This window comes from Vigna umbellata, chromosome 5 (assembly GCF_029865625.1).
Source record: "Vigna umbellata cultivar VRB3 chromosome 5, Vumbellata_1.0, whole genome shotgun sequence".
NCBI lineage: Eukaryota > Viridiplantae > Streptophyta > Magnoliopsida > Fabales > Fabaceae > Vigna > Vigna umbellata.
Window position 1 is genome coordinate 13,686,277 of NC_142169.1, and position 23,274 is coordinate 13,709,550.

Consider the following 23,274-nt stretch of genomic DNA (forward strand, 5'->3'; position numbering starts at 1 on the left):
GAAAACAATGAGCGATAAATTTTGAGTTAAGTATGATGACATTTTTTTATATATTAAGGAAAGATGGATAAGAGAAGAAGAGAAATAAAAGAAGAAGGAAGAGGAAGAGGAGTCTCTGAGAGCTTTTTCTTTACATATTTGTTGTTAGTTCATCAACAAATTCATAGTTAGGTTCCATACATGTCATTTTGAGTTCTTGCCAAAATTTTGATTATAGTAGGATTTCTTTACCCTTATGTGTTTGTGACCTTATACATCATTAAAGCCATCTTTAAAATCAGATATAAGGTGTTTGTTTGTGTGATTTATGTTTTAAAAAGTTACAAGAAAAACAAAAGACAAAATAGTAAAAAGAAAAAGTAACAAAGAAGGTACAAAAAGCAAAAGTAAAAAAAAAAACAAAAAGCAAGGTACAGTTCACACTACCCTACTATTTTTAGGTGTGCATTTGTATGATGATTTGGCGGCTGTTTTGCATCTCAAATTCACATCCCAAGCCTCTGTCCCACCAGCTGGTCCATGTCAGTTGATGCTACAAAGTTGGTCTAATGCCACATGTGCTCAAAAATTGGCTAAAGGACAAAAAACACATTTTCTACTATAGTAATTTTTGAGTTTTTGTAATCTTTTCTAAAGCTTTTCCTTAGGAATTTCTTTTTGAGTGTTGAAATTTTATTCTTAACCATTTATTTGCTTTCTTGTCTCCTTGCTAATCTTGGTTTTGTAACATAAAAATTCTATTTGAGATTGTCTTATTCATTTTGAACTTTTCTTGCTTTTCTTCTTGGCTCTTTTTTCGATTTTTGGTGGTGTTTATCTCTTTTGGTGTAGGTTTTTCATCCTAGAGGTGTCCAACATCTTGGAGGTAAGATCTTAGGTGAAGAAGGCTTTCTTGAGAGCTTAAAGTCTTGGTTGAAAACAAGAAGACAAGAGAGTACACACTTAGTGAGGAAGACAAATTTCACTGTATTTTCTTTGCATTGTAAAATTGTCTTTGCTTTCTCTTTGGTTTGTAATATTTGGCTTGTTAGGGGATTGTCCTAAAAGGAACATTGGACAATTATTATTTAAGCGTTATTTGTAGTTGGTGGGTGATAACAGTCGAATTTACCATTATTTGTGATGCTATTTTGATACTAAAATAACCCCTTTTGACTTTAGGGCTTGCTTAAACTCTTGTTTTAGTTGAATTTGGTAAATAAGTGAAGAGAGGTTATACTTTACGAATTTGATCACTAATTCCCTCAATTTTGTAGATTATTGGTATGATTGGAAGTGGAGCAAAAGTGTCAAGCAGCTCGAACCTAGGAGGGACAACATAAGCACTAGGAAAGAAGGATGAAAGAAGGCTGAAGAAGGACCGTAGGGCGCCTGATTGCCCTTTTTAAGGACCGTAGGACCGTAGGTAGGGATGGCAACGGATCGGATCGGGCACGGGTAGTGTCTACCCGCAACCTGACCCACCGGATAAAATTGTACCCGCTACCCACCGGATACCCGTTTAAAAATTACCTGCGGGTATTTTAAAACCCGCGGGTACCCACGGATACCCGCAAAAAATAAAAAAGAAATATTTAATACATATTTAAAATAAAATTTAAATAAAATTACAAAAAACATATATATATATATATATATATATATATATATATATATATATAAAATATAATATAATATAAATTAAATATAAATTAAAATTTAATTTTAATTAAATTTAACCTAATAAAATATAATTTTATTTTATTTTTAATTAATTTAATTAAAAAATATATAAATTATTTTTTTTTAATTTTTCGCGGGTAGGGGGTACCCGCGGGGCGGGTAGTATACTACCTGTACCCGACCCGTTTAGAAGCGGGTATTAAAATACCCGCGGATAGTTACTACCCGCCGCGGATTTTACTTGCGGATACCCGTGCCCGCGTATAAAATTGCCATCCCTAATCATAGGGCCATTAACAACATCATCATTAAGTATAGGCACCCAATTCCAAGACTAGATGACATGTTAGATGAGTTGCATGGATCCACCATGTTTTCTAAGACTGATCTTCAGAGTGGTTATCACCAAATAAGGATAAGAGGAGGTGATGAGTGGAAAACCGCATTTAAGACCAAATTTGGATTATATGAGTGGTTGGTGATGGTTTTTGGCTTAACCAATGCGACTAGCACGTACACAAGGTTTATGAACCATGTCTTAAGGGATTGTATTGGCAAGTTTGTGGTTGTGTATTTTAATGATATCCTATTCTATAACAAAGGTCTTCATGACCATCTAGAATATTTCCATGTAGTATATATGCGATTTTATACATGAATGGATGAAACATGTTTTTGGTTGAGAAAAACCACAAGCACTAATGTAGAATTTTAATTGTGTGGCAAAACAACAGTTTTAAGTCGATTTCATTATGGGATGAGTCGATTAAAACTCGTGTCTTTGCACAAACCTTTTTCAAAGTGTGCTGTGAGATTTTTCAAAGAGAAAGTTTTTCAAAACTTGATTTACACTGTTACATAGCCGATTATATGTGTGTTGCATTCGACTAAGTATGTTACTGTTTTGAAATTCTATTAATTCTTGATATACCTGTCTAACAGTCATACTTTTAAATATGTTGACCAAGCATTAAATGAAATTCGACTGCATCAATTGTGAATTCAATTAATTGCTTTGACTGCTTCTAACTGCTATAACAAAATTGTTATATTCGACTACATTAGTAGTTTAGTCGATTAAAATCCGTCAGACATGTGTTATCCTATAAATTGACGCGAATTTGATTTTTGTAAGAACTTTTGTGAATCTAACAATTTTTGTGATATTCTTTCAGAAAGTGCAATCTTCCAAAAAGAGCAAAAGAGCTCCAAGAATCAAGAAGTGACCGTGGTGATCATCTCCTTGGGATTTCTTGAAAGAGAAAGTTTGCTGTGTATTTAAAGGGTTGATCAATTCTGCACACTTGGGTGTAATTGTGAGTTCAGATTTTACAATCTTGTGAAGATTGGATTAAGGTTCCTTGTTGTGACTACAGGAAGAAGAGCGTGCGACGTTCTTGACTTTGAGAGGTGTCTCAAAGGGTTTAGACAATAGGAGATGAGATTCTTGCTACTAGTCTAGTTGTTGTACTGCCTATATTTGATTAGAGGGTTAAAGAGGTGTTTTATATTTTTGGCCTGAGGTCTCTATAAAAGTTTTGTTGTAAAAACCTTGATCATTATAGTGCATTTGCTGCGTGTGGTTGGAAGGACACTGGATGTAGGCAGGATGGCCGAACCAGTATAAAAAGCTTAGAAAGTCTTTTACCTTGCGTTTCAAGAAAGCTTTAAAGGCATCACCTTTTGCTAAAAAGATTTTAAAATACTTTGTTTTTACGTTTCACCAATTCACCCTCCCTCTTCGTGTGAGAAATTGAGTCATTCTATTTTAACAATTGACACCAGAGTTGGTTTTCATAAAAGATTTGAAAAACTAGTCGATTACTATTTTTGGTTAATCGACTGATCCTGGAAAATGACTTCTTTTTCTCAAACAGGAAGGACAAGTGAATCTACTTTTGAATGTGTATCTATTACTTGCAATACCAAGCAAAATTCTATTACTAACGACTTCTATGAATCTTTTGAAACAGGGTTCTTGCAAAACAAAAATATTTGTGCTGATAAATCGGAATCCAAATCAGAGAGAGTCAATCCGCATGCTGAAAGATTTATGAAATTTCTCAATAAGAAGAAAAGTCATGGGCATCAAAGTGATAACAAAAAGAACGTGTCTGAAAGTGATCTAATCATGATGGAAAAATCTGAAACGGCAGAGGAATGTTTGAAACAAGAAGCAAAACACTCCATGTGGTATCTGGATAGTGGATGTTCAAGACACATGACAGGAGATCCAACAAAATTCACAAGCATCTCTTACAAGACTACTGGCCATGTCACATAGGTTGATAACAACAAGGGAAAGATCATCGGTATTGGCAAAATCCAAACTCCCTCTACTTACGAAATTGAGAATGTGCTTCTTGTTGAAGGATTAAAAGACAATATGCTCAGCATTAGTCAATTGTGTGATAAAGGACTGAAGATAACGTTTGAACCTAAGTATTGTTTGATTAGAAATGGTTCAACTGATGAGTTATTACTAATAGGGAAGAGATATAACAACATCTACATAATCGACTTTAGAAAAACCTCTTTCAAATCTGTTGTTTGGCTGATGACTAGAGAAGATGATGTATGACTTTGGCACAAGAGACTAACTCACATTAACATGTGTCAACTGAACAAGCTAGTGTCTAAGGATCTTGTCATTGGACTTCCGAACATTCGTTATGCCTCTAAGAGACTATGTGATGCATGTCAAAAGAGAAAACAAACAAGACACTCATTCAAGAATAAAAGAGAAATGTCAACCACCAGACCTCTACAACTCTTAAACATGGATTTATTTGGTCCTTCAAGAGTAAAAAGTCTAGGAGGAAATTTATATGGCCTGGTAATTAATGATGACTACTCTCGTTTCACTTGGACTTTCTTCATCTCTGCAAAGAGTGATACATTCAAAGTGTTCGAGAAGTTTGCTGCTGTCATTCAGAATGAAAAGGAACTCATGATTAAATCAATTGGAAGTTACCACGACAAGGAATTCTAGAATGAAGCATTTGATGAATACTGTGCGGAAATGGGGATCTCTCACAAATTTTCTGCACCAAGAACACCTCAGCAAAATGGAGCAGTTGAAAGAAAGAACAGGGCACTAGAAGAATTAGCAAGAACTATGCTAAACGAGAGAGATTTACCGAAGTACTTTTGGGAAGATGCAGTAAGTACAACCTATTATGAGCTGAGCAGAATTGTGATAAGATCAATGTAGAAATTAACTACATATGAGCTATTCAAGGGAAGAAAGCCTAACATCTCTGTCGCAACCGGGATCGCGACGGGACGACGATCCATGGAAAAATAAAAACGGTTTTTGAAAAAAAAAGATTTGGAGTCGCCACCATAGTTTATTCTGGAAAACTACGGAAAAACCATAAAATGATAAAGCATGGTCCGCGAAAATGAGATTCTTGGTTCGGGAGTCGGTTACGTGTAGGGAAGGTATTAGCACCCTACAACGCCTGCCCTAAGGCAGTACCTTTAACTAAATATGCGAATATGATGTGGTTTTCAAAATGTTTAACTATCCCCTAAAATAAGATTCTAAAGAAACAACATGTATTTTTTAGTTTTTTGAGCCCGACAAGGATTCACCTTGCTCCTACGTATTCTCATTAAGAATGAGAAATCAGGGTTCCGTAGTTCTTTTCTGAAATTGTTTGAGGAATTTGTTTGGAAATTGTTTGAGAATTTTGTTTGTAAAATGATTTTGGATTTTTGGGAAAGTGAACCTGACAAGGACTGGCCTTGCTCCTACGTATCTCCACTTTTGATGGAGAATCAAGGATCACGTAGTTCTGGCTAGGAAAACTGTTTGTTGTTTAAAAATGTTGATGTTTTTGGTTTTTTTGAAGATTTTATATTTTTTGGTATTTTTTGATGTAATATTTAGATTTTTTTGCGTAATGAGCACTAGGCTGATGCGTACGATCGCACGAGCACTCACACGGCTTTTTCCTTGTTTTTTATTATTTTGCGTAATGAGCACTAGGCTGATGCGTACGATCGCACGAGTACTCACACGGCTTTTTCCTTATTTTTTACTGTTTTGCGTAACGAGCACTAGGCTGATGCGTACGATCGCACGAGCACTCACACAGCTTTTTGATTATTTTAGATTTTGGGTAATGAATACTAGGCTGATGCGTACGATCGCACGAGTACTCATACCGATATTTATATTATTACATGTTTTTAAAGTTTTATATTTTTTATTAATTTTTTCTTTTAAAATAAAACAAATCACAAATCCACTAAAACAAAGGGGTGGGGTTATCTTGCAGGGGAATTACATGTAATAATAATAAAAAAAACAATGCAAAGAAAAAACATAAAAATAAAACAAAAGAAAAAAACTCAACAAAATTAAGAGTACAAGAGATAAAAACCAGTGTTGCGTGTGGAGAAAAATTGAAATTCCTTGGTTTGGGCCAATACTCTCTTCTTCAACTTGGTGTCTGTCAGGGTGTAATGATGAAATTTGGAGGTGCATGGTGAATGTTGGTCCAATACCGAGGTCCATTGCTTCTTCTCTTTTATTACTCTTTATTTTTTCTTTTTCTTTTTGTTTGCAGAGGCTTAAACCCGAATAAAAGGAGATGCGCGGGTGAAAACCGGGGGTGCGTGAAGGAGGATAAAATCTTGTTTTTTTTTTTTAGTTTGGCCCAATTGTTTTTTTAGAAATCCCTAGGGGTTCAGGATTTCCCCCTTCATTCCAAAATCTCAATTCAACGCAGAGAGCATAATCTTCGAACACGAACCAGGGAGAGGTTAACCCTGCACATGCGTACTGCTTCCTCCACCAAGCCCGCCGCCGCGAGTCGCGATGCAAGGTTCTGCCGCGTGAAGTAGTAATCCTAGAGAAGCATCGGTCTCCTCTCAGACGCGTCGCCGCCTCCGCTTACACGGTCGCGATTTGGAGCAACAGAGATACACAGCAGATGGTTCCTTGGTGTTTTCGGAGAAAGGGCTGTGGCACGGAGAAGATGATGGTGGTTCGGACTGAGAGCGAGGGCGACGGGGAAGAGGCTGAGGCAAAGCCTCGGATGGCAAAAAAAAAAAAAAGTGTTTTGGGTGGAGAGGTTCTCGCGGAATCGACGGAGGTAGAGTCGAGGAGGATGGCGACTACGGAGCAGTGGTAGCGGCGTTCTCCATAACTGATAGTTGCCGACGAAGATGGTAGAGGCGGAGAACGACGGTGACCGGATCTGAAGTGTGCTGGTGATGAGGGTCGCGATAGAGATACGCGGAGGTAGAGGATTGGGGGTTGCGTACTGGATGTCACGGAGATGGGAGGTAAGGAATTGGGAGAAAAAGGGAAGTGTGGTTGGTGGGTGAAGTTAAAATGGATATAGGTTGATGATTGGGTGATGAAGAATGGATGTTTGAGGTTAGGCTGTGGTTGAGAATCTAAGCACGGTGGCTTTTGAAGATGATAGGTGTAGTGAGTGAGTGGGTTTGGAGTGATGAGCCGAAAGGTTATTTATCACGAAGGGATGAAAATGATGGGCTGTTATGAGGTGTTGGTAGTCGTGTTGGGGATGATGATGCTGGAGGTGAGGTGATGCGTGATTGGGTTACGGTGGAGGCAAGATGATGATGGGCGTGTTGGGGATGATGATGCTGGAGGTGAGGTGATGCGTGATTGGGTTACGGTGGAGGCAAGATGATGATGGGGTTTGATGAAAAAAAAAAAAATGGTGTTGGCCGTGAGGTAGAGGGGAGGATGATGGTGTTGGAAATGGTATATGGATAAAGATGATGAATGTAATGGAAGTCTGTCGGGAGTGGTGAGCCGAGGGGTGGAAGATGGTGTGTTGGAGGCCGTGAAGTAAGGTGAAGATGATGGAGTTGGCCGTGTATAAGGTGTTGGCCGTGAGGTGTGTTCCAGAGTAAGGCGAAGATGATGTGATGAAGATTATAGGTGTTGGAGGTAAAAAAAAAAAGGAAATATGGTTGGGATGTTACGGATGAGAGGGAGCTAGTGCCCCTATGCCGTGGTCATGAGTTGTTGGGCTTGATGTTTGGGTGATGGAAGTCAAGTTGGGATAGTTATGGGTGAGTGAAAAAGGGAGCCTCCGTATGCGCTGTGAGAGTTGAAGATTTTGAATTTTAATTTGAAGTTGGATGATGAAAATGGAGGAAATGGATGAAGATTAAGGTGCTGCCATGAAATGGTATAAGGGTGAAGAAAGGTGGCCGTGAGGCGTGTTAGAGATGAAGGTGATGAGGTTGGCTGTGTATGAATATGGAGGGTTTGGGATCAAGTGTTGGGGTTGAAAATGAAGAAGAAAAGGTTGAAGATGATGGAAAATGTTCACGGGTGATGGGAGAATTGGTTTTGGAGGGTGTGATTTTGTTGAGTGAATAGGGAAGAGAGTGAGAGTGAATGGAGAATAGGAAAATGATGGGTTCTGCTTGTCTGATGATGCTTGCTTTTATTCACGTGTTTTCTGGGTATAAATGACTGAACACTCAAATTTTATGTTGATGGAAAACGTCTATATTCTATTGTTACCTTGTGCAGTTTTAATTAACAGGTGAAGTTACAAATGAGGCAAACAATTAGGTAGTGATCAAACATCCTTCATACATATCCAGAGAGCATCATTCATTCATATCCAACATCATTCATTCATATCTAAACACGTAACAGAGGGCATATGTTCACATCAGACAAGGAAGAGCTTAGATAGAAAAACTTACCTTTGCAGCTTCAAACAAAACTTTTCTCTCTTTTTTATTTTCTTGGATTGAATTTCCTTCCTCTGTCTCTTCTGTAAGGTCTCTTCTTTTTTCAGAAAATTGATACCTCCCTTCCCTAAGTTCTATGATGAAACATATTTAAAGAACACCAAACTTGCTGCACTGTTTTTTTTCAGGAGCCCGACACATCCCCTCAGACATCTTCCTTAATCTGGGATTCTTGTTTTGTCTTTTTTGCTTTTTTTTTTTTTTTTTTTTTTTTTTTTTTTTTTTTTTTAGACAACTTTCCAGGAATTCAGAGACACATCCCTGATTCCGGATTTTTGTTGTCTTTTTTTTGCTTTTTATTAGACAACTTTCCAGGAATTCAGAGACACATCCCTGATTCCGGATTTTTGTTTTGGCGCATACCATATGAACATTTATCTTTATTTATTTTTAATTATTTTATCATTTTTTTAACATAGCGAAACAACCACAAAATAAAAAAACGAATGACCCACTGTTTGGCCGAACGCCTGAACAAGACCGGACGCCTATGACGAACGGCTGTTCAAAATGAACGATAAAAAAAAACACACCAAGAGCGAACGTTTAATTGAAAAATAACCCATCAAGACCGAACGCTTAACTAACATAAGAAAAAGACCGAACGCTATTTGTAGAACAGTTGATTTATATTTTTACGAACGCTAGAAGATCATGAACTATTAGGCCGATCGTTCCAAAACGAACGCTAGTCATCACCAGGACACCAAGACCGAACGTTCAAACACATCACGACCGAACGTTCAACAATAAGCACCAGACCGAACGTTCGACAATAAGCACAAGACCGAACGTTCAAACAAATCAAGACCGAAAGTTCAAACAATCAAGACCGAACGTTCAATAATAAGCATTTCAAGAACGAACGTTCAACAATAAACAAAGGACCGAACGTTCAAACACATCAAGACCGAACGTTTAAACAATCAAGAACGAACGTTCAGTAATAACCAAAGGACCGAACGTTCAAACACATCAAGGCCGAACGTTTAAACAATCAAGAACGAACGTTCAATAATAAGCATTTCAAGAACGAACGTTCAGTAATAAGCACCAGACCGAACGTTCAACAAAAAACAAAGGAACGAACGTTCAAACACATCAAGACCGAACGTTCAAACAATAAGCAACAGACCGAACGTTCAAACACATCAAGACCGAACGCTTAAACAATCAAGACCGAACGTGGATGAAAATGACCGAACGTTCAACAATAAAGACAAGACGTTCAAGAGCATTAGGACCGAACGTCCAAGCGTTCAACAGCATTAGGACCGAACGTCCAACAATAAACATATCCAACCGAACGTTCAACTTCAACAAGGACGAACGTTCAATTCTTCAAGGACGAACGTTCAATTCATCAAGGACGAACGTTCAATTAATCAAGGACGAACGTTGAACACGGATCAAACCGAACGTTCAATTAACAATTACACATGACCGACCGTTCACAAATAGTAGAACGAACGTTCAACAACCACTTGAAGACCGAACGATCAACTCATCAAGGACGATCGTTTCAAGACATGACGATCGTTCAACATTAATCAAACCGAACGTTCAATTATCATTTAAACATGACCGAACGTTCAATAACATCACATAAGACCGAGCGTTCAAAACCGAACATTCACTAACGACGTTCAAAATCGAACGTTCATTAACAATTAAAGCTGACCGAACGTTTACTAACAAAAAGATCGAACGTTCAAACAATCATGACCGACGGTTGAGGCTGAGAATTGACGAACGTCCTAGATGTATGGATGGACGAACGGTTGAATAAGGCCAAGGACGAACGGTCGCGAAAGCACAGGACGAACGGTCGCTCAGTGAAAGGACGAATGGTCGCTCAGTGAAAGGACGAACGATCGCGAAGGTCTACGGATGAACGGTGTGGGACGAACGCTCACATCAATGTTCAATACCAAGGTTCATCTCCAAGGACGAGCGCTCTGTTTTTTTTTTTTTTTTTTTTTTTTTTTTTATTTTTATATTTGTTTTTTTTTTCTTTTTACATATATATTATTTTATTTTTATTTTTGTATTTTTATGGGAAAATGCAATAAACTAAATTTATTTGTCAATCCGGACGAAATTGGGTGTTGACAGATGCCCCTCTTTAGTTAGATTTTACTAGATAATATGAAAATTTGACATTTTCGTATTATTAGAGTAACAGCTAAGTAAAGAAAAAGACACTAATTTCGTCTGGATTTCAAAATGAGCGAGAAATAAACAGGGAAATCTAAACAAAATGAAAAAGGCTAGAAGAAATGGGGCACGTAGACATTGTGGAGGGTATACCAACCCTGTGGATGAAGTGGGTGAGGTGTAACAACCTCGTGGAGGGTGTACCAACCCTATGGAAGTAAATGAGGTGTAATAACCTCGTGGAGGGTGCACCAACCCTATGGATGAAGTTGATGAGGTGTAGAAACCTCGTGGAGGGTGTACCAACCCTATGGATGAAGTTGATGAGGTGTAGAAACCTCGTGGAGGGTGTACCAACCCTATGGAAGTGAATGAGGTGTACCAACCTCGTGGAGGGTGTACCAACCCTATGGATGAAGTGAATGAGGTGTACCAACCTCGTGGAGGGCGTACCAACCCTATGGATGAAGTGAATGAGGTGTACCAACCTCGTGGAGGGCGTACCAACCCTATGGATGAAGTGAATGAGGTGTACCAACCTCGTGGAGGGTGTACCAACCCTATGGATGAAGTGAATGAGGTGTACCAACCTCGTGGAGGGTGTACCAACCCTATGGATGAAGTGAATGAGGTGTACCAACCTCGTGGAGGGTGTACCAACCCTATGGATGAAGTGAATGATTTGATTTTGATTATTTGGGTTCGACCATTGCCTTGCAGAGGGTCGTTTGACAATCTGGACTTGACCATTGCCTTGCAGAGGGCTAAGATCGCAGAGCAAAACTTAAATTCGACCATTGCCATGCAGAGGGCCGTTTGACAACCTCGACTTGACCATTTCCTTGTAGAGTGCCAAGATCGCAGAGGACAAAAAGTAAAATTTGTGTGATCGTTTTGAATTGGAAACTTTTGAATTTGTTCATTTGTCTTGAAATTTTGAGATGTTGGATTTTTTTTATTTTTGATTTTTGATTGATCTTGAGATAGGAATGAGTGTCTATTTTTTTTTTAAATGAGAAGCATGGTTGATGTAAATTTGGAAATTACAGGAGAAAGCTTTGATGCATGTTGATTTTTTTTGTCTTTTATGTAATTTTAAAATTGGAAGAGAAAACTTTGATGCATGTTGATTTTTTTTTTTTGCCTTTTTGCAAGGAAGAAGATTTGATAAACATTCATGAAATTTAATTCAAAGTTTATGAAAATATGTACATGATGTTGACTTGTGTTTTTTTTTTTTTTTTTTTTTTTTTTTTTCATAATGCAAAATTATGGCTGAGTCAAATTGTTTTCTTTGAAATCATCAAAATTATGAAGACATTCATCTTTTTTTTATGGACGTCAAATTCCAAAGTCAAATGTTCAAAATGAAGCTTCTGTGCTAGACATTTCTTGACGAAATATTAGTGCGTACACGCTTGATATCAAGGGTTGGGACAAATGTGTGGAAGGATTTGGAGAGTACCATGTTGGCTACTTTGGGCCTCTTACTCCTTAAAACAATTACAAATGCCAATGTGAAGTCGTAGATACTCAGAAGTTGCCCCAGTTTGGGGGCATGGTAAAAAGATAGGTATGTACAAATGTATCTATGAATTGTGAGGGTATAACTTTCACAAAATTGCCCCTAGTTTCGGGTATGAGTCAATTAAACGAGGCTCAAAAAAGAGGTTGCCCCCATTTCGGGTTTACGAATGATAAGATGGACTCAAAGTCATACAAAATGCCTACCCCTGTTTTGAGGGTGGATTCATGAATTTCAGTGCGGACAAATCTGAGAGGTCCAACAAGGGATGCCCTGGTCTTGGTACGAATTTTGAATATACACATGAAACAAATGCGAGATTAACAAAGTTGCCCCAGGTTCTGAATGGGCCAAAACATATGAAACTCACAAGGTTGCCCTAGTTTTAGAGAACGGGCGAAAAGGTTATGTAAAACCTGCAAAGTTGCCCCTATTTTGGGAATCGGGGGAAGAGTTTGAATGGGATATGAATTTGTTCAAAAATTTGTGATGGATACGGAAATGATTGGCTTGAAAGGATTGCCCCAATTGGCTTGATTTTCCTTGAATCATTAGGGAGTTCCCTTCTTCCGAGGACATTTATTTTTTCCATCATCTTCCCTTTTTTATTTTTTTATTTTTTTTTATTTTTTAAAACTGCATTGTTAGTCATTTTGTCTTGTCTCAAAAATTAAGCTTTATGAAAGTTTAAGCAACCATCATTCAATCTGTATGGACTTTTATTGAGTTTGTAATGTGGCTTGGGCTGAAGGGTATTGAAAGAAAAGGTATAAAGGTTCAAATATTTTTTTTTTGTTTTTTTTTGTTTTTGAAACAAGAGTTACCATCTATACCTTGTATCAACTATTCATCAAATTTGTTTTTGACTATTTTGCTCATTCTTTCTTCGTCATCACTTTGTGATCCGTTCTATTTTTGCTTCACTTTTGATGAATTTTCTTCATTTGATCACTAAATGTGTTCTTTTGCAATTTGAGTTGACGTCTTCTGTGATGGTAACCCTTATTTAGGTGAATATTTTTTTTAAAAGAAATTTCTTATTGGCTCAACTTTGGTATCAATGGATATATCTTTTTTGGATGAAGAAAGAGGGCCACACATCATTTCAAATTTTGGTTGTTTCATTTTCATAAGATTAAGTAAGAGACAAAACTAAATGATCCCAACAAGAGTCATTTTTTGTTGTTTTTTTTTGTTTTGTCCTAACGGATTCAAGGATCTCCCAAATGAAAGCCAATGAAGGTAATCTTAACATGGAAAATCCGTTCCAATGTAAAACTTTGTGTATATTTGGACTCAAGAACATGCTTGGGGTCAATTTTTGGTTTAGTGAAGGCTGAAGGATAACGTTTTCACGCAATGCGCACACAAATACTTCTTAAGAATATGTGATTTGATCATTTGACTATAGGAGATTAGGACATCCATTACATTTTTATGAATTGTCATAAAACGGATGACTTGCGTCGAAAATAATTGACTCAACTTTTGATATGCCCTTTTTTATTTTATTTTTTATTTTTTATTTTTATATTTTTTATTTATTTTATTATTTTATTTTTTATTATTTATTTTTTTTACGACATCCTTCAGGACTGAGCTTGTGCCGGCCGAATATACCCGTGATGCTTTCATTTTCCATTATTTTCCTAAAAGCTCAGCGTGATATGCAGTAATTCAACGAGTACAGGATTATAAACGAGGTATTTATTGAATGATACGAAATGCAACAAGTTTTACAGACAACATCAATATCCTTTATTGGCATCTCTTATCACGGAATCATCATGCATAAAACTTTCTGACCGCATCAGAATTAACCGGTAGCGGTAGCTCCTCTCCATCCATTCTTGTGAGAATTAGTGCCCCACCAGAGAATGCCCTTTTGACCACAAATGGTCCTTCATAGTTTGGGGTCCACTTGCCTCTATGATCCTTTTGTGTGGGCAAAATCTTTTTCAACACCAACTCGCCTTCATGAAACTCTCTTGGGCGCACCTTTTTGTCAAACGCCTTTTTCATTCTTCTTTGGTACAATTGCCCATGGCACACTGCCGTTAACCTTTTTTCTTCGATGAGATTGAGCTGATCAAATCGAGCTTGAACCCACTCAGCTTCCTCTAGTTGGGTTTCCATTAACACTCGCAAGGACGGAATTTCCACCTCGAATGGAAGTACTGCTTCCATCCCATACACAAGCGAGAAAGGTGTTGCTCCGGTTGATGTTCGTACCGATGTGCGATATCCATGTAGAGCAAAAGGAAGCATTTCGTGCCAATCTTTATAGGTGACCACCATCTTTTGCACAATTTTCTTGATATTCTTATTGGCAGCCTCTACCGCCCCATTCGTCTTTGGACGATAAGGAGAAGAATTATGATGATGAATCTTAAATTCCTCACATAACTCCGCCATCATCTGGTTGTTTAGATTAGTGGCGTTATCAGTGATGATTCTGTTAGGGAGCCCGTATCTACAGATCAACTCCCTTTTTATGAATCTGGTCACCACCTTTCTAGTCACATTGGCGTAAGAAGCAGCCTCTACCCATTTGGTGAAGTAATCAATTGCGAATAGTATGAAACGATGTCCGTTTGACGCCTTTGGCTCTATAGCTCCAATGACATCTATCCCCCACATCGAAAATGGCCACGGTGCAGACAACACGCTTAGAGTCGTAGGTGGCATATTGATATTATCTGCATACTTTTGACATTTCTCACACTTTCTCACATGTGTGCAACAATCACTTTCCATGGTCAGCCAAAAATAACCAGCTCTCAATATCTTCCTGGCCATCGAGTGCCCATTCATGTGCGTGCCAAAGGTACCCCCATGCACTTCTTTCAAGATCAGCTCGGCCTCCTTTGCATCCACGCATCTGAGGAGGACCATGTCGTGATTTCTCTTGTATAAAATATTCCCACTCAAAATAAAATTACCCGCCAATCTCCTTAGCGACCTTTTATCATTTTCGGATGCTTTCTCAGGGTATTCTCGGGTCTTAAGATAATGCTTGATATCAAAATACCAAGGCTTACCGTCTAATTCTTCCTCGACGAAATGACAATATGCTGGCTCCGCATGACTCTTCATTTTAATCATTGGTAATTTTGCATCTTGGTCAACTTCAAACATTGACGACAAGGTAGCCAGCGCGTCTGCCAATTGATTTTCTTCTCGCGGTATGTGGTTAAATGTGATGGAATCGAAATACTCCATTAATCCCCTGATGTAAGCCTGGTAGGGAATTAATTTTGTATCTCTAGTCTCCCATTCTCCCTTCAACTGGTGGATGACTAAAGCAGAATCTCCATATACATCTAGAACTCTTGCCTTAGATTCGATTGCCGCTCGAATACCCATAACACAAGCCTCATATTCTGCGATGTTATTTGTACAATTAAAACACAACCTTGCTGTCATTGGTATGTACTGCTTCCCTGGAGAAACAAGCACTGCCCCTATTCCATGTCCCATCACATTCGAAGCTCCGTCGAATAATACTGTCCACGCTTTTTTATCTCGGCCTTCTCTATTCTCTTCGAGTAAAGCCATGATGTCTTCATCGGGAAATTCAGGTTGCATTGGTTGATAATCGCTAATGGGTTGATGAGCCAGGTATTCCGCTAGAGCACTACCCATAACGGATTTTTGAGTAACATATACGATGTCATATTCTGACAATAGCATCTGCCACCGAGCTATCCTTCCAGTGAGAGCAGGCTTTTCAAAAATAAACTTGATAGGATCCATCTTTGATATCAACCAGGTAGAGTGACTCAACATGTATTGCCTTAAGCGATGAGCAGCCCATGCCAATGCACAACAGGTTCGCTCTAACGACGAATATCGTTGTTCGCAGTCTGTGAATTTCTTGCTCAAGTAATATATTGCATGCTCTCGTTTCCCAGCTTCATCATGTTGACCCAGTACACATCCCATTGACTTCTCCAATACAGTTAAATACAAAATAAGTGGTCTTCCTGGCTCAGGTGGACGCAATACAGGTGGGTCTTGCAGGTATTGTTTGATTTTTTCAAAAGCGGCTTGACAATCCTCGTTCCAAACCACAACCTGATTTTTTCGTAACAACTTAAACATTGGTTCACAGGTAGCGGTTAATTGGGAGATGAATCTAGCAATGTAGTTCAATCTGCCCAGAAAACCACGAACCTCCTTTTCTGTTCTGGGTGTAGGCATTTCTGATATTGCTCGCACTTTGTCAGGATCCACTTCTATCCCCTTTTGGCTAACCATAAAACCCAACAACTTCCCGGATTTCACTCCAAATGTGCATTTGGCGGGGTTTAACCTGAGTTTATACTTTCTCAATCTCTCAAATAATTTCTTCAAGTTGAGGATGTGTTGTTCTTCCGATTCAGACTTCGCAATCATGTCATCCACATAGACTTCGATCTCCCTGTGCATCATATCATGAAAAAGTGTCACCATCGCCCTTTGATATGTTGCCCCGGCATTTTTGAGCCCAAATGACATTACCTTATAACAAAAGGTTCCCCACAACGTGATAAAGGTTGTCTTTTCCATATCTTCTGGCGCCATCTTGATCTGGTTATATCCTGAGAAACCATCCATGAATGAAAATAGCGAAAACTTGGCCGTGTTATCAACTAAAGTGTCGATGTGTGGTAAAGGGAAATTATCTTTTGGACTTGCACGGTTCAAATCACGATAATCAACACACATTCGAACTTTTCCATCTTTCTTAAGCACTGGTACAATGTTTGCTACCCATTGGGGATATCTTGCCACAGCCAGAAACCCCGCATCGAATTGTTTCCGCACCTCTTCCTTGATTTTCAAGGACATTTCTGGTTTCATTCTTCTTAATTTTTGCTGGACTGGGAGGTATTCCGGCTTAAGCGGGAGCTTGTGTTGCACAATATCAGTATCCAGACCAGGCATATCATTATACGACCAAGCAAATACATCCTTAAACTCCTTCAATAAGACACGCAACTCTTCTCTCACTTCTGCCTTCAGGATAGTACCAATTTTCACTTCTTTTATCTCATCTTCATCTCCCAAGTTGAATATTTCAACCTCCTCTTGATGGGGTTTTATCTCTTTAGATTCTTGCTCCACTAATCTCAAAAATTCTGGAGAGGTTTCCGGTTCATCTTCACAGTCATCTTCCGTATTATCGATAGGGTGCTCAAAATTAGGAATATCGATATTGTTATTTTCAAAACAATCATGGTCATATCTGCATTATTTGAATTTGTGGAATAAGAATAAACAGGAAAAATGATGAAGAACACCAAATAATGATAAAACATAAACAAACACGATTCGATTATCACGCTGAGCACTAGAGGTCAACCCGTAAATTCTGAATCCTAAAGCCCCGGGTAAAGCTATAGGGTTAATTAAAATTATTACATTTTATTCAAATTAAGCATCACGGGTAAATCCAGGGTTTCCCAATTGTTGAGCGGTGCATCCGAGGAGCATGCCCACACGAAACTTGAGCTTTCAGATCTTTCTTCATCTACCACGGCTGCTATTTGGCCAGTATTGAACCATCCAGCACTATGAAAGCTCTCCTTGATGTTACAAATACGAATCTTTTCCATCTTGGGTTCCCGTCTTTCTGCATGAGCTAAACTGCGCTCTCTTCTTTCTCTTATCAGCCTTTTCCTGTCCTCTTTGGTGGGCTTGTACCCTAGGCCATATCTGTTCTTATTCTCCACGACCTCTAGAGGGAAGACTTGCCCCTGCCCATGATTGCCTAAACCTTTACCATGCTTATAGCCTTCTTTCAGCAAGACCTTGGCCATCATAATAGAAGCACGTGACGGATGCGGATTTACTGGGAACAGCTCCACGTAAGCATTTCCTACAATCTCCAATGACTGAAAAGCTGTCTCGAGAGCTTCCTCAGCTGCCTCAATATAGCGTGTGGGTGATGGGCCACTAACAAGGAGATCTTCCTCTCCTAATACTATCACCAATTTATCTCCCATGACGTATTTCAGCTTCTGGTGAAGTGTGGAAGGCACAACTCCTGCAGAATGGATCCATGGGCGACCCAATAGACAACTATAGGCTGGGAGGATGTCCATGACTTGGAATGTCACTTGAAAGACGCACGGACCGACTTGGATCGGCAGTTCCACTTCTCCCATTACTTCTCTCTTACTGCCATCGAACGCCCTCATGATCATAGAGCTTGGCTTCATATGCATTCCATCACAGGGTAGCTTCTCCAATGTTACTTTTGGCATGACGTTTAAAGAGGAGCCATTATCCACCAAAACACGTGCTATAACATGGTCCAAGCATTTCACAGAGACATGAAGAGCCTTGTTATGCCCTCTCCCTTCAGTAGGTATCTCCTCATCGGTAAAGGTGAGGTAATTATTAGCAACGATGTTGCCAACAATGCTTTCAAACTTATTCAGAGAAATACCTTGCTCCACATGGGCCTCACTAAGTATCTTCATTAACAACTTTCTGTGTGATGCAGAATGCATGAGCAACTCTAGCAAGGAGATTCGAGCAGGCATGCGGTTTAGCTGTTCCACCACCTTGTATTCGCTTTGTTGTATGAACTTTAAAAACTCGCAGGCTTCTTCTTCGGAAATTCCTTTCTCCTCCCCTTTGGCAGAGGTCTCCTTTCCTTGTACACCCTTCCCTTTCAAGAACTCCTTAGTTTTACCGGCTATTGTTACTTCCTCATCGTTGGCTCCTTCTCTTGCCAGTCCCGGTGACGTAAAGATTCGACCACTTCTCGTCATTCCCCCAATGCCCGATATATTGTCAATGGCTATGTTTGCACCTTTCCCTTCTTCTAACGCAAATGCCCCATATCTCCAAGGGACAGCTTTCTCATTTTTGTAAGGGAAGGGGGATGGCACACAGATAACAACGGTCGGTTTTTCTTCAGTCACAGGTGCAGGGGTAGTTCTAGTGAAATGGATCACCAACGGCTCCGGCAGAGTTACATCAGATTCCCCACCAGTTTGTGCAAACACTTCCTCCTCTTTATTTTCGCGGCATACTTGCATTAAACTTCTGTCAAGCATGTCTTGCAGAATACCTTCTAATTCAAAACACTCTTCAATAGAGTGCTCAGCATCTGGATGAAGTGCACATGATGTACCCATGTCATAATCACCTTTCACTAGGCCCACTTTTAACAATGCCTCGAAAATAAACCTCCTAGAACTCCGGATTTCACTCACGTCTCTTATCAACTCATGTTTGTCGGCTATGATGGCGTTTGTTGAGGTACTCCCGTGCCCGGATAATGGGTTATCCTCGATGCTAGGCTTATCTTCTTGAAACTTTAACCACCCAGAGTCGATTAGAGCCTGTACCTTATACTTGAAAGCGATACACCGCTCAATTGAGTGACCAATGCCTCCTCCATGGTAAATACACTTAGCATCTGCATCATAATCCCTTGGGTATGGAGGTTGTACAGGCTTCATCGGGCAAATAGCAACCAGACCCTTTTTTATGAGTTGAGGTAATAACTCCGTGTAAGTCATAGGGACTGGAGTGAATCTGACAAATTGATTCCTTCTCGGGTTGGTGTTTTGACCCGCATTTGGATTCAGACCAGCATTTGCTCCAGTCCTCCATGCTTCAGTTGGGATTCGCTGTGGTTGATAATACCCTTATTGTTGTTGGGGTCTAGTTTGATGGTCGAACGATGCATTAGCTGCATAGGGGAGTTGGCCCAAGTATGGTCGATAATTATGGGCGGGAGCTTGACCCCTCCACACAGGCATCATCGAGGTTGCATGCACTTCTCCTTCCTTCTTCTTTCCCGGATTGAAACCGGATTTTTTTAAGTTTGCAGCTGCGGGCGGGCCATGCACGATTTTCCCATTTTTCAACCCAATTTCTATTCTTTCGCCAATTATGATGACATCAGCAAAATTGACGGACACATTCCCCACCATATGTTCATAAAACGGCGGCTGGAGAGTATTTACAAACATTGCCACCATCTCTCTATCAAACAAAGGCGGCTCAACTTGCGCGGCTAATTCTCTCCATCGTTGAGCATACTCCTTGAAAGTTTCATTGTCTTTCTTCCCCATATTTTGCAATTGCAGACGGTCCGGTGCAACATGCGTGTTGTATATGTATTGTTTCACAAAGGCGTCAGCCAGATCTGCCCAACAGCGGATTCGAGATGGCTCTAAATGGGTATACCAGTTTAGGGCTACCCCAGCCAAACTATCTTGGAAGACATGGATAAGTAGCTGGTTATCGTAGGCATGTGCAGCCATCTTTCTGCAATACATGGTCAGATGACTTTTAGGGCATGTACTACCCTTATATTTCTCGAAATCTGGCACCTTGAACTTATACGGTATCTTCACACCAGGAGCTAAGCTTAGTCTTGCAACATCTCCAAACCCATAGCTTTCCACCCCTTCAATAGCCCTTAATCTTTCCTCCAAAGTCTCCAGCCTGCCTTTAGCTCCGTCAACGTCACTGATTACCCCATGCATCGCGGCATGCGAAGTGGGCCTGGCTGAAGAGTCATGATGAACAACCGTATGTGGCACTGTAGTTACTCGTGTTCCTTCAACTGTAATTGCTTCATTCATGTGTGTATTTACCAAGGGGGTCGTCATAGAGACAGGTCCCTGAGTGACGACTAGCGGTACATCAACAGTTGTGGGCATGGGTAACGACGCATGTTCTCCTTCCAAGTACTCTCCTACGGGAGGAGTGTACCCCGGAGGTAACCCATACAACGGGAAAGGAACTGATGGGCCCACAGCATTGAACGACGGAGGATAAAAATGGGCATTCCCCCCAGCCGGTGCAGATGAAGACTCTCCAGTAGTCTTCAGGGATTCAAGGGCCGCCAAGATTTGGCCAACCTGGTCTTTCAACTCACTCACATCAGCTTTGATGGATTCTTGTGACTCTTCCCAGCTTTCCATGACCCTTGAATTGGCTCGAGTCCTGTAGGGATGTCGCGGAGGATTGGCCGTTGTTTTTCTTACTTGTATTCTGTTATTATTTTTTGAATTTAGATAAGAATAAAAGAAAACATGATGCATGCTAGTAATAGGTGGAAATCACAGGATCACGATGACGTTAATGATGGAAATTAACACAAATCGATATCATACAAACATCCCAGGTCCTTCATATAGAGAAGTTCAATGCATTACATTGGAGGAAGAGAACAAACATAAATAACTTATCACTCTCTAGCTTGAGCGATAAAGGCCTTCATTTCGCCTACTAACCATTTACAATGGTTAATAAAAAGTTTTATCTCTTCAGGCGGGTTACAGAAGTGGGTACTGGCTTCGGCGTCCAACACCATCTTGGGGATATCTTCAATTGCTCTGTTTGCCAACATAGCCAATTGGGAAAAACTTCCCCTCCAATGCTTCACAGCCTCTTCTTGCACTGCGATGTGATCTTTCATTTGCTTTATCAAGGCGTGATGTCTCTCTTCAAACTCCATCGACCTCCACCGTTCCTCTTGCTCCTCAATGTATTCCTCCATTTGTTTTATCACGGTTCGATGCTCTTCCTCTGCCTCTGCTAGCTTCCAACGCTCTTGGTTCATATCTGTCTCAAAAGACAAGGCCATTTCCTTCATCTCGTGCCCCGCTTTTTCTACTTGAACCTGCGCCTCTCTTAGTTTTTTCAGGGCCTCTCGCTTATCTCTTTTAGCTTCTTCGTAGAGATCCCTCCACTGTTTTCCCTCTTCTAATGCTGCATTCTTCTCCTTTACTCTCATGGCCAGCTCTTTGTTTGCGGCTGCAAGATCTTGCTTTAATCGGAATGTACGATCTCTTTCGGCCTTTTTCATTTCCTCGTAGGCTCGCGATTTATCCTCTTTATCATTCCTCATATTCACAAAATCGTTGCGCGTTCTTTGTAGTTCAATTTCCAACCCGGCATTTCTCTCTCTTAGTTCTTCCATCTCTGCTCTTAATTGCCTCACCTCTTCATTTTCTATGTCCTGAGGTTGCCCTTCCTTGGCCAGATGATTATTGATTGTCTTGAAAGGGAGTTTGACTTCCTTTACCCTTTCTAAAATCCAAGTTTGGTAACTGACCTTGCTATCTACAACTCCAACTCTAACATCCTTTTCAGCTCGCACCACGCTTTCCCAAGCACCTCTGACCTTCCTTAATATTTCAGCGAAACACCCGTCCTCATAGTAGATGAACAGTGTAGTGAGATAATCCGGTGAAGGCGCCCCTCTCATGGGATGCCCGAATTGCCTTTGGATTAGAACGGGATTGTAATTGACACAATATCGGGCACCTATGAGGGGTACATTGGGAAAGCTGCCACAATGATGGATTGAGGGTTTAAACTCGAGCCAAGGAAGACGCCACTTTACATTTTCCCCATTCAAGCCAGCAAAGAAATGGGCCCACTCATTTCCTCCTCTGTCTTTGAGCTTTTGGTGCGACAGGCCTTTCGACGGACAACTAGCATCAACCACCCCCTTACATACACGTGCAGTCATCCACGCATACAGCACCGGCAAACAACAAAGAATTTTCTTCCCGTTTCTTTCATGACAAAAACTCATGGTCCCATAAACATCTGCAAGAACTGCTGTTACAGGATTCTCTGATCTTGTCTTCTTTGCTACGAAGACGTCTATTGCGGAATAATCCACAAAATCCTCTACTTTGGGAAATAAAACGACGCCATACACAGTAAGGGCTAACACATCCATGAAAGTCTCCCACTCTTCTCTATCAGCTAAATGATGCAAGTACCCCTCTAAATATTTTTGCGTCAGTCCACGCACTTGATTCTTCATTACCAACCTGTCTTCAAGTTCTTTAGGATGTACTTTCATTATGGCGGCAATGGTAGGGATAGAGGCGTGAGACTCCAAGTGCTGATACGGAGTGGTACCCTCTAGTGGCAATCCGAGTATGTACTCGAATTCTTCTATAGTTGGCGCCAGCTGAAAATCCTGAAAGGTGAAGCATCTTAGTGGAGAGTCGTAATATTGTGCAAGGGCTGTGATAGCAGGCAATTGTACTTCCACCTCCATTAGACTCAACAAATTTCCATACTTCTTCTTGAAGGTTTCTCTCTTTATAGACTTTAACCTTTTGCCTAATTTTATCAGACTTGTCAAGTTTCCGCGATGAGCCCTCAGGCGAGATTTATTTCTTAACATGACGGAATTG

At 40.0% G+C, this 23,274-nt stretch overlaps 3 protein-coding genes across 3 annotated transcripts; all 3 read right to left on the bottom strand.

Moving 5' to 3' along the window:
- Nucleotides 1-13,885: 13,885 nt before the first annotated feature.
- On the bottom strand, nt 13,886-15,238 carry LOC148197739 (uncharacterized). The gene is made up of 2 exons (XM_088115621.1): nt 14,612-15,238; nt 13,886-14,452 (listed from the first exon to the last, which is right to left on the bottom strand). Exons 1-2 carry the CDS (start codon nt 15,236-15,238, stop codon nt 13,886-13,888), a joined length of 1,194 nt encoding a protein of 397 aa, XP_087971747.1.
- Nucleotides 15,239-15,423: 185 nt separating this feature from the next.
- On the bottom strand, nt 15,424-19,620 carry LOC148197740 (uncharacterized). Its single transcript, XM_088115622.1, has 5 exons — nt 17,592-19,620; nt 16,629-17,256; nt 16,277-16,523; nt 16,037-16,177; nt 15,424-15,483 (listed from the first exon to the last, which is right to left on the bottom strand). Exons 1-5 carry the CDS (start codon nt 19,618-19,620, stop codon nt 15,424-15,426), a joined length of 3,105 nt encoding a protein of 1,034 aa, XP_087971748.1.
- A 129-nt stretch (nt 19,621-19,749) lies between these two features.
- LOC148197741 (uncharacterized) lies at nt 19,750-21,036 on the bottom strand. Its single transcript, XM_088115623.1, has one exon. It carries the CDS (start codon nt 21,034-21,036, stop codon nt 19,750-19,752), a length of 1,287 nt encoding a protein of 428 aa, XP_087971749.1.
- Between the last annotated feature and the right edge of the window lie 2,238 nt (nt 21,037-23,274).